The sequence below is a fragment of the Rhea americana genome, unplaced genomic scaffold (assembly GCF_003343005.1).
Source record: "Rhea americana isolate MKP2758 unplaced genomic scaffold, rheAme1 scaffold_416, whole genome shotgun sequence".
Taxonomy (NCBI): Eukaryota; Metazoa; Chordata; class Aves; order Rheiformes; family Rheidae; genus Rhea; species Rhea americana.
The window spans coordinates 222,934-236,686 of NW_028186553.1; the positions used below are offsets into that span (position 1 = coordinate 222,934).

Consider the following 13,753-nt stretch of genomic DNA (forward strand, 5'->3'; position numbering starts at 1 on the left):
TAAAACGGTATGATCTAGAAATTTGAGTGTATTTAAGGAGGTGGATTAAGAAGAGAACAGAAGCTACCTGAAACACTAAAGTTGAAGGTTACAGATAATTTCAAGCAAGGAAGGAGAAATGTCATGGGGCAGGAGGAAACAACACTGATATTGCAGAAAGGGAGCGCTTCCCTTTCCGGATGCATTTCAGATGCTCGCACCTGATGTTTACGTGCACATCTCCAGTTTCACGGTGGAAAGTGGAACAGGAGATGGAGTATCTGGCTCGGCAGGTCGAGTACTGAGTGTTGCGCTGTTGTAGTAAAGCAGCTTTTCCGTCCCAGCCACCGAGACACCAGGAGGAGGACGCGGAGTTTGCTCTCCAGCCCGGGTCTGGGAGCTGCAAGCCCTGGGTGCAGGCTGCCGTGCCGCAGCCTCGAGCAGAGGGCTCCTTGCGTAGCTCCACTTCGTACCCGCGGGCGGGAGCAACGCTTTTCTCGAGGTTATCAAAAGCTGTGACTCTTCTCAGGCAGAATTGCTAGGACGGGTCACGTAGCATCTGCATGGTCGTGCCCATCACATCCGTTCTGTTTAAAGCTGCAAAATTCTTTCTGTTGTAATCTTTACTTTTTCATTTGTAGACAACTGTGTAAAACTCATCAGTCGGGTGAGAAATTTTTCCATCGAGAAGAGACTTTCTGGCTACTTCGTCACAGGAATAACCAAGTAGTGGCTAGTCGCAAAGATCACTAACGTGACGTGTTGTTTCGGGGGCATGTAGATGTGTTTTCATTAGGTGCATGACTTGTGCTGTTGTTCCCAACCCTGTTGCAGGTGGAACTGTAAGCTGTTAGCAAAGCCGCACTCCGCGCGAGGGTTGCAGAGTGAGCAGCCCCTGTTGCTTTTTCCCGTTGTTCCTTTAAAAAAGGAAAATTGGCAATTTGAGAAGCTAGCGCTGTGAAAATGCTGTGTCCACCAAGTTTCCTCTTGCGGTGTAAACCCTGCGCATTGCTCAACCTGTTAAGATTTCTTTTAACAAACTTAAAAAGAATAGGAACTGTAGCAAGCGCAAAGCATGGATGAGCTGGCGCAGGGAGCACACCGTATGGCTAAGTTAACACGGAGTTGCAGTCAGATTGTCCTTCAGCCTTGTTTGAAAGGTAGTTTTTAATCATGCATAGCTCATTAAATTGTAGTGACAACTTGGATTTTACTAGAACTGAGCGTAGTTTTCCCTGTTTTTATTTCAAGATTGAGCCAGATTACAACTCGCAGAAGGTCCTTGAGTTGTGGCCAGCATCACTGAAGGGGCAGGAAAAAGCTTCATTTTGCTATGTTTATATAGGCTTTTAATTTGAATGCCTTAGCCTTAATCTTCACCACAAAAAAGGCTTCATTTTTTCCATGGAGAGCTATTTGAATAAGCTATCTTGATGAGAGATCCTACCAGAAAAAGTAGCTTCTGCCTCGGTGGTGCTAGTTGAGGCCCCATACTCCCTTTTCAGGCCTTTCTTAACTAACTTACACTGGGATAAAGTAGCATCTGTTCAGATGCTGATAAACTTAAAAAACAAAAGCTTACTTTGAAAACACAGGTTTGACTTCAGTCTTATTTGAGGCAAACGGCGTTAATGCCAGTCTCAGATGTCCTGACGTACCTCCAGACAGAAGAATGAATTTGCCCTTGTAAAAACCTCCATAGCGCGTTTTTAAGTGGCTGTTTCTTTCCGCCCTTCTGCAGTTGGTGGCATTGCTGTGCATTGACAGCAGGCGCTCCGCACCGCAGAGCCACGCACGACAGGCCGAGCAGCTCTGCCTCGCTTGCGAAGGAGGCATCTCTAGGGCTCAGTGCGGAGCGTGGAGCTGCGGCGGTTTGCATTCTGTTTCCAGTTATTCTACAGATTCATTAAAGCAGGAAATTGTGGTTTTCCCTTTCTCGAAGGAGGCACACGCTTTCATATTTGCCGGGATTTCTTAGTCTTAAAAGTTTACTGCTCTCAGATTCCTTGAAACGTATCTGTGAAAATGCAAAATTCCATTACGGCCCATGCTGGTCGGCAGAAGCACTTCGCAGGGACACTTACTAGCAATGTTTTCCTGGAAGCGTTTTCCCCATCATGGGATAGCAGCAGCAGCTACAGAAGAGCAATATAATATCAGATTGCTGATAAACTATTTGCAGAGCGTGTGTCTGTACTAGCACATGGGGAAGAGCCATTTGCCTGTTTAGTTAGAACTTGAGGTAAGTTGGCTGTGGGCCGTAGCGTCACACCACCTTCTTTTTTGGAAGTAGATGTGGAAGTTCTGTATAGAAATTGTCTTGGTACGTTGTCAGGGACAAAACAAGCATCCTGTCTGACTTCACCCTGGGGCTGTCCTTTGCCCTCTCCCGGCACTGGTGGGTACCTGCAGCAGGAGAAGAAGAATATCCGAGTCATGGACAGCTAGGTGGGAGTAAGCGATGTGGGGGAGGACGAGGACTGTTGAGAGGGCCTGACCCTCCCAAGGACAGAGAGCTCTGTGCTTGCCGCCTTGGGGGAGGAAGGGGGGCTGGCATAATTAAAAAACACTTTGCCATCGAACAAATGCCTTCATTGTTTCAGTTGCTCGTTAGTTAATTTTGTTCTAATGAGGCTCTGTTAACGTTATCATCTGACATTGGGGAGAAAGCAGGTGGGGGGAGAACCCAAGTTAAAAAGAACCTAATTAGCAAGTTAATTATAGCAAGCAAGGAAATGTTCTGGTTATATAAATAAGCTATTGTTATGCACGCACAAGCCAGGCCATGTTAACAGGGGCTGCTAACTGTTCAGAGGTCAGACAAACACTGTAATTCAACATAAACCAGAACTGGGACTTGTTTCGCGGGATGCAAGGAGGAATGCCTCATTAAGTCTTGAGGTTCTTTCCTGCCAAAAAAGGCCCTTCAAAGGGAGTCTGTAAATCCAGGCGAGTGTAGCCTTCTCCTTACCTTCCTCCCACCCTCTCCCTCCACCCAAGAGCTGAAACCAGAGCAGACAGGATCACTGGTGCTGGGAGGTATAAATGAATGGCCAGCCGCTACCCCGGACTGGAAGAGTTGCGGAAAGGTCCTAGGTAAGACCATCATGCCGAACAAGAAGAAGTACAATGTGAATGGAGATTCAGGGATTAAAGCCCAGGTGAGGGCAGCCTTTAGGTACTGTACTCTTGGCTTTCTATTAAAAAGTCCATTTGTTTTTCTCTCTATCCCCCTACTTTTTTTCTTCCCTTCCTTGCTGTTCCCCCAAATCACTTACTTCTGGGGTTGACTTAGCCCCTTCACCGCTTAGAGAGAAACACGATCTCCGGAGAACTTCTCTTCATTTCTGTTAGGAGGTTTGAGATGGCGACATGTGGAGCCAAATGTTGTTCTAGGATTGTTCTTCAGACCACCTGGAGAACATGCAGCAGTAAATAGATTTCTGAGCAGGGAGGTTGCCTGTGATTAATCTGTATATTACAACCTTGACCGGCAAGACTTGTTCTTTTGCTCTGTAGATTGGTGTAGAGCTGACCTTCATGGTGGAAATCCTAGGCAGCTTCTTCAGGTAGAAGTGTAGCTTATCTCATTTAAAATGTAGTGAGCACGCACATGCATTTAGAAGTCATTAACTCTTGTAGCTCTGGAGGTTAGGTTTTCCAGCCTGAATTGTTTTTCCTGCTGGAGGTATGTGGTTGTTAAAAGCAGCAGCATACATATAATTACAGAGCAGGTTGGCCTCCTAAATCCAAGTATTTGTGGTTTTCAAAGGCTTCACAATCTGTCATTTGAGCATTAACTCGTGCAAAGTTGGCTGTTATGTTAGAGAGATTTCTGTTTGGCTTGAACAAGTTCCACCAGTAATCAAATAACTTTTCTTGTGCTGGGCTCAAATACCAAGTCTATGGTGCAGACAAGGCGCAGTGCAGTCCTTGCAAGTGGCACGCAGTGTATTGTGTGGTTGCTTTGCTGAACGGTGTGCTACATAGTATAGTTTCAAGTGAGAATTTTCCATGCTGTGCTTCCAACTGGATTGAGTGTATCTTGCTGAAATTTCAACTCTACATTGAAGATCTGTTCTAGAAACTGGCTTGAAGGTGCACTGCTATATGTACCTATTCACACATTCATGCAGTACAGTATTTAGCGCTGGATGAAAATGGATATAATAGTTGTCTCAAATAAGTCACATTCCAGCATTCAGTCTTGCGCACTCTTGTCTGTTAATCAATGGGTAAGTTTAAAAGAAGATGATGAAAGGCTAGTTAAAAACATACCTGAGACTTGGCCTGGAGGACACCTCTCCCCTACACGCCGTGATGCTGCTGCTGTTCTGGTGCCCAGGTGCTGCTTCTTGGAAGTCAGAGCCTTGCTCAGCTGAACCCCGCTTGTGGCAGGACTTAATAAAGTCCAGTTGAGTTCTCCTTAATTTGGTCCATGGCTTATTGTGCTTGTCAGCATGTAGTTGTCTACCTGTCTTACATCCAAAAGTACCTTGAGATATCTGAATGCAACTATAAATACCTCTCTGTTCCTAAAATATAGTTGCAATGAATATCCTTGAATAGGTGATGTAGGAAAGAAAAATGTTAACAGAACTTCTTGCAGAACTGCTGAAGTCAATAATACAAATTATTCAGCCTTACTAGACTTCCAGCGTGTCTCACTTTGCCGAGAGCACCATTTCACACAAATAAGCTGGTGCTTTGATGAAGCTGTTCAGCTGCTGAGGGATTTGTTTTAAATGAAAAAAAGTTCTTTCAGGCTAATAAGTGTTGTTAGGAAAAGAATATAAAACCCGGCTTGTATGTGCAGAGGCCCTTCATCACGTGGATCAGAGGCGTTAATCTGGAACACAAGTCCCGATTGTAATGTCAGTTTGACATGCTTTTTTCTGTGTCTTTCCTGATCCGGTGTAATTCTGTTGTTGTTGTTTATTTTAAGATTAGCAGCAGAAAGACCTGTGGATGCTGTGGCTTTTTTTTTGTTTGTTTGTTTGTTTTTCCCAGACCTTTTCCCTCCTCTCCCTTAGCTTTGCCCGTTTGTCCCAGGGCCAGGTCAAATATGAATTCACTGAGGAATCTGAAACAGCCACCAGGGATCCCCATCACCTTTTTTCCTTTTTTCTGTCTTTTTCTCCCAGGCTCCGTGCCGGGGTGCCCGGTGCACTGCAGCCCGGCTGCACGTTCTCCGCTGACCTCGTCCGAGTGCCCCGAGGGCTGGAGAGCCGCCGGTGTAGTCGGGATGGCAAAGCGCTTGCTTGCTAGCCCGAGAAGCAGGACCGGGGCTGCGGCGGCGGCAGCCCTTCCGCTGCAGCGCGCCGTGCCGCCGCTTAAACCTCCAGGCTGGAGTTGGAGTCCCCAGGAAGGGATCCAATTCTTTATGCTTAGGTGACTTCTTTAAACAAAACTGACTTCTCAGAATATCCCCCGGCTTTAGTTAATAGACTCGATTAATGGCTTTCAGTATTTTGAAGACGTAAATATTTAATCCCTTTGCACCAGACCGAGTCAGTATATGCCCATAGCAAAGTCCAAGGAATTTTGCAAGTGGAAATTACGTTTTTCAATTTCACTGAGATTTAGCACATCATAAAGGTGTTTGGAGCGTTGGTGGTTCGCCTACGCGACAGTAAGCACCGAGCGTTACAATACTTCCTGCAGCAGAAGGCCTGCGTGCGGTGTAACCTCGGACGAGGCAAGTAGACTGAACAGCTGTAGGACCTGTTAGAGCACAGGTAGTAACTTGTGAGTCCTTTGCAGTCACCAGCTTAAGGCTGTTACTGCAGTGAGCAGAAGAATGAGGCGACTTGGAGCTTTCGCTGGAGTTGAGCTGATAGATCCACGTCAATGGGACGCTGAAGGTCTGAGGACAGGGAGTAGGCGGTGAAGTTTCTGTTGTAAAATCCCTCGTAAGCATTCGAGCCTGTCTGGCAGGGATGTCTTCTGTAGGAGTAGTTGTTTGTTTTATGTGAAAAGCTGGATTTAGGCAGTTTTTAGTAAGCAGATGTCGGCTGGTTGGCCTTCTTGCTGATCTTTTCAGCAGAGGGCAGGAACAGAACAAGACTTGGAGAAAGGTCTGCTCTGCTAAGAGATGCTTTATGCAGGAAGGAGTTGAAGCACATGGGCAGGAACCAGCAGGGAGCCCGTGCTATTAATACAAACGTTAAATGTCATTTTACACTTAAAAGATAGATAAAAATGGCACCTCTTTACTTGTCCCTTCTGTCCTCCGCATGCTTTGGAGTAGATCAACTTTGCTGGCTTAAAATAATTATTTATCTCTGTTAGCCTGGCAGCTAATGCAGCTGTAACACGGGACAGGGCCGAGTCTGTCCTTGCCCTGCACCGTATCAGTACAGCTTGCCAGGTGGTACTCAGCACCTTGCAAACCTACTGATGGTCTTGGGACTTCACAGGCGTTGCTGAGAAGTCTACCTGCGTCTGTAAAATTTTAACTGGTTGGTGATGACTGAAATGGAAATGGTTTTGAGTCTTCATCTGAGGTTGAACAGGCTGGTATGTATAATCCACTGTCAATTTATTACAGTGAGATGAGCAGCATTAAAAATGTTAGAGAGTAAATGCAGAATCCCACAGAGCATTAATGTTAGATCCATTACCGTGCTATTACTGTGGGCGTTGCTGGTAAATAATATTGTTAGTTCCTATTTCCTTCTCTCCAGTTTGGATTATTACATTTTGCCGGGCTGGTGTCCCACATCACTTCATTCGCGTGCCTTATCCTTTCACTCCTGATGCATGGTGTAAAGGTGTAAAGTTGTGTGCTCTTGAGTAACCACAGCCTTCCGCCAAGAGCAAGATGTGCTTCGCCAGTGAATCGAGCGATACGAATCCGTGTTTCAGCTTCCGCTGTGTGGCTGCTGCTGCTTGTGTCTTTTCCTTGATCGTGGTGACCATAGTCTTGGTTCAGCATTTGAGACCGTGAGAATAGTTGCTATCCCCCTCTCTCCTTCTGCATGTTTCTCCATGCAGCCGTACTCCCAACAGTTTCAGTGGCCCTAGATGATGCGTCTGATCTTAAATGTTTCTGAGTGTAGAATGCAGCTGGAAGAGGCATTCGTTACTCGAATTGAGGTTTTTTTGCCTTTTGTGTTTTGTACAGCAAAGAAAACACATCTCATGCTAGTCAGGACACTAAATACAGCAAGACAGATCACTCTCCTCATCAGTTCCGCAGATTTCTGAAGGCCCTAATATCCCTCTCTTGTGACTAATAACTTTTACTGGCATCATTTTGGAAACATAAGTTTATGTGTAACTGGAACAGAAGCATTTCAAGCCTTCTAATTTACATGCTTATAGATGGCTAAAGAGGAGCTCCAGGGTATTTGTAAAACTGTGTCGGATGGAGGAAGGCCTGAAATTAAACTAAGCCAAGTTAGGGCATCCTCTCCCCACTTAAATAATAGACATTGCAATTCAGTCTGTAATTGAAATTGATGGTGTTACTGTCTGCTCAAACACAGACTTTGGGTTCTTGGAATTAATCTTCTATGTGAGACTGTTGGATTTTTTTACATCTATTTTAATCAGAAATTTCTCTCAACAGATCCAGTTTGCTGACCAAAAGCAAGAATTTAACAAGCGCCCAACGAAGATCGGTCGCCGTTCGCTTTCCCGTTCCATCTCGCAGTCATCAACAGATAGCTACAGCTCAGGTTTGTGTTACTGCCAACTGCATCCTGTTACAGTATCTTTTCAAATGGCGCAGTTTTTGTTATGTGTTTTGCTTGCAGTAGCAGGTCAAGGATCTCCCCATTCTGCTTCATAGTCGATGGTGTTGGAGGGAAGGCATGGAAAGAGACTTGTTGCTTTCTTCTCATCTTCATCTATAGTTGGATAGAAAATTAAAAGGATTTCTTAAGCAGGATCTAGGTTTAAGCCAAGGTTTAAGTTTCTCTGATATTCTTAAAATGTCTGAACTGTCATTATAAACCTTGTGCATAATTGCTGCTGGTCTTCCTCCTCTCTTTTGCTTTCTTTTCCTTACAAGCTCAGCAAAAAAAAATTCAGTTGCATCCATGCTTGCATATCACCTTTCCTTTGCATTAGCTTACTTGTTCTTGACTAAATCTATGTGGATTCTGTTGTAGGTTCACATTCACCTACTGTACGTGAAATTATAGTCTCTGGAAGAGCAGTACATATGAAGGCCACACGTGTCTTCTGTGGTTTTCCTGAGACACAAAATACTGCAATCTGCTGTTATAGGAAATGAAACTTCTCATGAATGTTGGACTTTGTTACTCAGTGTTGCTACCTGTACTTGCAGGAATTTCTGAAGAGAGAGGTTGAGAGGTTTATTTATTGGGTTTTGGGGTTTTTTTTCTGAAGAGAGAGGTTTTTTGGAGGTTTATTTATTGGGTTTTGCTTTTAATTTCAGGGATCTTTTGAAGCTCTAAATGTTTTTATGAAGATTGGTTCTGCAGAAACTTGATTTGTCTAGACTAATATTTGGTGATGTGCAGCACTATCCAGAAATCTTTAAGCTCTGTTGTCCCCTGCAGCCAGCTCATTCCTTTGAACTCCTAAACACAGCATATCAGGGTTTTATCATGTTCCATGTAGGTGCTCAAGCTGTCCTTTATTTTCTTTGATCATATATAAGTTTCAGTTTATACAACTGATGCTTGATTTGTAGAGCAGTCCGTGAATATTTCTTAAAACTCAATAAGACTTAGACTCCTCTGAAAAACAGATTAATTTTGTTGCATGTCCCATTCTTCAAACATTTTATGTTTAAAGCTGATGTAAAAAAGTTGCACAAAGGCCTGAAAACAAATCTTCAGATGGGAACTGGTATTTTTCCTCACAGAATGGAGTGCAGCTTTGGGAGAAGATTGCTAAAACTTGACTTGGCTTTGCGAGTGAGTGAAAAAGGGCTGCCTACCATGGTGGCACCAAAGTGAAGCTGCCCTGCAATTTTTAAATAGTCTCTAGCATCAGTTTATTCAGCAAGTAAGTCTCTGAGGCCACAGCATGCAGAGAGAATTCAGTGTCAGTGCATTTTCCAGGTTTCAGGAGTGGTGTTGTCTCATTCTGTAAAACATGATGTCCTCCAGTGGCATCTTCAACTAAACCTTCTGGACCAGACAACAAGTAACACCAAGAAGAGCCAGACTTCGGACCAGAGCAGTGTCATGCCTCACCCCTCAGGGCTTCTAACGCTTATCACTGAATATGTCACCAAATGCTGTTACTGTTGTTGGAGAGCTTAAGTCTCTTCAAAAGCTACTTATGAGAATTGTGGGCTTTTCAGTGTCCTAACAACTGTTACTGTAGGAAGGAATTTGGATCCAGTTCCTCATCCCTCAAGGAAACAGAAGGCATCTGTTCCCTTCCTGGTCCCAGGCCCTCAGCCATGTCAAAGAAGGTGCTGAAGAAATCCATTTCCAGCAGGAGCTGGCGAAGAATGAAGACTTCAGAAACTTGGAACTGTTGAGAGCAGATACGGTTCCACTTTTCCTCCAGACCATGAAGGCAAACTATCAGACCTTTCTGGTGAAACACATCAGAAGTCACACTGGGCACACAGGCCAGATAGTGGCCAAGGTGATGAAAAAGAGAAAGAAAAAGGAGAACACTTCCATTTGAGGAAAAAGAGAATCTGCATTTTCGTGTAGGTGTCTGGTATTTCAGAATGTTAGAAGCCACAGGGGCTCTAGGGTGCATCCCTCTCTGACCTTTTCAACTAGAAAACCTTGTGTATGACAAGAAATAATTATAGTTTGGGGGGAGATGAAGTGTGAGCCACGGTAGATTTTTGGTTGCAGAATTTGCTTCCCTTGGACGCACAGTGAAAGGAAACAGCGGAAAATCAAATCTGAAGGTAGTCTGTATATATCTGCCATTTGTGGATCATGCATTAGTACATTTGAGGTGAATTTGTTTGCCAGGCTTCACTTGCAGCTTTCAACTGCATCCCTGCTATTGAACAGAGCAGGACAGGGCCTGAGCGCTTGCACAGGGTTGTCCATATTTTTAAGCTCTTGCATGACGCCAGCATGGTTGGCCTGGGACAGCCAGCATTCTCCTAGGCAATGCCCAAACATGGCTTAGGGTTAGCTCAGGTGAGGGATCACTGCTTGTGGACAGCCTGTAATGGAGGAGAAAGAGTTCAGATGCCTGGATGTGAGTTGAATTGTGCTACATCAGTCAACTTGAGGACCAGAGAATAGTCCCTGGCCTGTTATATTACTGTATTAGTCATGTAGATGTAGCTTGCAACTACAGCTGAAGCTGATGCCCATTTGAAGTCCTATTAGGTCTTGCTATTGAAGATTTATGGAATGTCCATATTTTTGAGACCTTCCAATGATGGTAGTTGCCATAGCCTTTTGGGATCAAACAAGAAAGAGCCTCCTGCATATGACAAATGTGGTTTCAAGAAAGTTTGAAGCAATTTGTGAGCTAGAGCTCACGTTATACAAGCAGTTGCTGAACCCTTTCTTATTATTTCTCCAAACTCAGCAGCAGGTACTGTCTAGAGAACATGTGCAGAGCACTGTGTAAGGATGCAGTGAAGCATGAAGTTATCCTCTCTGCTAGCAAGCAAGAAGTTATGAACTGGTTATCACCACTAAAGGGTGAACACATTCATATTGCAAGATTCAAGAGCCAGGAGCAACCTGGCGGGTTTAAACAGAGACATTTTAATTAACTGTGTGTGGTCACTGAAGGATGCCTCCACAGAAATGGTATCTTACTCCTGTTAGACTGCTGTAAATAAACTTTGTGCATAGGAGAGCAATGCCAAATGCATGAACTTGCATCTGAAGCATGAGTCTAGGCAGCTTACCAGAAGTCTTCCCTATATAGGAGTATAAAACCTCCTGTGTGTTTCTCTACTCATTTTTGCTGATATTCAGGATATTGGAATGAGGTGGGACAAGACTGCACTGTGTTAGCTCACTACGTTAAAGGAATATTATCAGTTCTATTATAAAGGACTCGTCAGTCTCCTATCTACCATTCTTTCTGGACATATCTCAGAGTGATAGTCAGATCAGACACTTGAACGGATTAATATTAAGTGGCTTTGTAGCCCAGTTGTATAGCCCATAACAAAGATGTGTGCTATATTTAAGACATGCTAGATTAGTACACAAAAGCCTTTCACATTTGTCACAGCATAGCTTAAAAGGTAGCTGGCAGTTGCAAAAGTAACTGGTGGAAAAGTTGTGGCTGTCCTGTCTTCTGTGCTTCTCGCAGAAACGTGCTCATTTCCAGAAGCGATAACTGCTGAAGGTTGTGATCTGACCCTCTGCACGTCTGCAGCGAGAGCCGTGCGCAGTTCCTGTGAGATCAGCAGCTGTTCTTTCGGTCTCCCCCCAGCTCCTGCTTTGTTCCTTCTTTCGCACTGCCTAGCATGCCTGGAACAGTCCGCAGAGACCTTCCTTTTCCTGAGAGCCTGCTCCTCTGCATAGCCACTCTGCAAGTTTCCCAGATCTTGTCTCATACCTGAGCCTTCATCTTTCCAAATGTAGCTGCAGAGTTTTTGCAGTAGTATCTTGACTCATATTTCTTGTAAAGGAATGTGTGCACTTCATGTGATCTCTGCATAGCATATACAAGCTTTTACTGGAAGTTTGGGGCAGCCTGGTAACAAAAAGTCTTGATCGTTTAATAAATTGAGGCTGATGATTGTTTTTTTTCCCCTAATTCTTGGACTCTTTCTATTATTACAGAAGAGAGGTCCCAACAGCTGAGTGTGGGACCTTCCCTCCCCCACTCAGCATGGGCAAATGCCAAGGGAGCTCTCTCTGTCCCCAGAGAAGCAAGGAAGACGTGGCTAACTCCTCCAGGTGGAGTAGGGTATTGGCCGATGCCACTGTGCTGGGATGCTGTGTGCCACCATGCTATAACTCACCCTGCTTTGCCTACATGCTGTGTGAACACTCGCCGTGAGGCCCAAAGCATACTCTGTCTCTCCCACAATGGCTGTGTTTCCACCCAAAGGGCTTTTAAGAGAGATCTGGGAATAATGCATGCTGTGTCTGCTGCAGAGAAATATCAGCCCAGGCTCAGTTTCCACTTCATAAGCCACCTGGATTATGTTCCTGACATTATCATCTTTGATAACATGCTCTAAGCTGGCATTAATGATTAGACTTCTCTAATACAGGTCTGTGATTAATGTAACACTTGTACAGTTTGTACAACTCCATCTGATATCTAATCAGCAGGGTATATTTTATATGACTGTCATTTTTAAAGACTAATAAGGTAATTAGCCTGGCTAATGTCTTCGCATTTGCTTCTGATCCACAGCTGAAAGAACTTTGAGTAACTTGGGGGAATTCTCCTCCGCCTTTTGCACTTAGTGCCTCCTGCTAAAGCATCTAAAATTGAAATTCATTAGTTCCTGAAAGTATTGTATTTTCACTCTAATGAGAGGTGCTTGGTTGACAGTCAGGATGGAAGACTTCTGTTCCCAGGACAGCTGCAGTGTAGATAGAAATAAATCCCATTAGTATCTCTTAGCTTGGATGTTTTGTCATTCTTCTGTCAGGGCTGAGCAGCAGCACAGTCTAACAACCTGTGAAGCACTCTTGAAAAGGGAAGAGGCTAGAAAAAAAAAAGAAATATGAGGAAAATAGACCACTGAACAGTGGGGAAGAGGTGTGTGGATGGCAGGCTCAGACATGGATTGGGAGGGCGAACTAGCAGGGAACGCTGAACGCTCTTGACAGGACTTACCACTCCCAGAAGGTGTCCAGGGACGTGGTAGATGCTGCCCAGTGGTTCTCTGCTTGGGGGCTTGAGTGGATAAGGGATCATGGAGAGGCCCCACACTTGCTAGGATCACCATCAAGCTTCCTCCTCCAGGTGACCAGGATGGGCAGCTTGGCCCAGGCCAGGAGCAGCTCCCGTGGTTTGGATGGGGAGGGCATGAGTGGAGAGGTGAGCAAAACCCAGCTCTGCTGAGACGTGCTTAGTTGCAGGACAGTCACTCTAGCATCTGAGCGCAAAATGCCAAGGAGGTCACTGTGCCATCTTAGTGACGCAAAAAAGGTCTGGGCAGAAACTCCAGCTCTCCTAAACCAGCAGAGACACTGCTGAGCATAAAAATTTATCAGTAGCTTACCATAAAATACTGAGAATGAAAACACTAGCAATCTGTGTTGTTTGGCAAGTTAAAAGTGAAGTCTCTTATTCCTTTACTGCTACCATAAGCTGCCATTTTTCTGTGAGCTGTAGCACAACTGTTGCACTTACTTCATTTAAAATGAGTAGTCTCTCTCACTGGGGACGTTGGTTGTTTTCTTTGCCGGTTGAGAGTGAGATATAAGCACTACATATCCACTAGTTGTAGTGTCAACCAATCACCTAATAAACCGCTGGTTAGACTATGCAGGGGTGTCCTCAGCTTGTTCACGGATGAAGACTTGTCCACTTCTAACATCTGCTGCTGTTCAGCTCTTTACCTCTGGCGGAAGCAACATCCTGTGATGGTTATTTTCTGCTGTCTTGTGCTTGATATGCCCAGAGACGGACGTGGCTCAGCAGCTTGTTGCAAGTCTGAGAAAAGCACCGACCTGCAAGCGCAGCTTTGCTCCAGCCTAGGTGATGTTTGGCACTGACGCAGTGGCGTTGTTATTAGGCAAATCGCTTAAATTTCAGTAACTGTTCTTTCCCCTTCTGTAAAATTCAGATAATTCTTATCAGCCTCTAACAAAGATTTTGGGGATTAGCTAGTTAATATCAGTCCGGCGCTCTGAAAGCAAAAGAGCTAAGCATTGTTTATTGT

General features: G+C 44.6%; 1 protein-coding gene across 1 annotated transcript in view; it reads left to right on the forward strand.

Moving 5' to 3' along the window:
• Nucleotides 1-13,753, forward strand: part of LOC146590241 (protein smoothened-like) — a 121,945-nt gene that overhangs the window by 73,589 nt on the left and 34,603 nt on the right. Inside the window, exons 14-15 of the mRNA XM_085314922.1 lie at nt 7,553-7,661; nt 11,691-11,807. Coding sequence (XP_085171048.1) covers nt 7,553-7,661; nt 11,691-11,807 — 226 coding nt within the window. The remainder of the gene's footprint in view (nt 1-7,552; nt 7,662-11,690; nt 11,808-13,753) is intronic.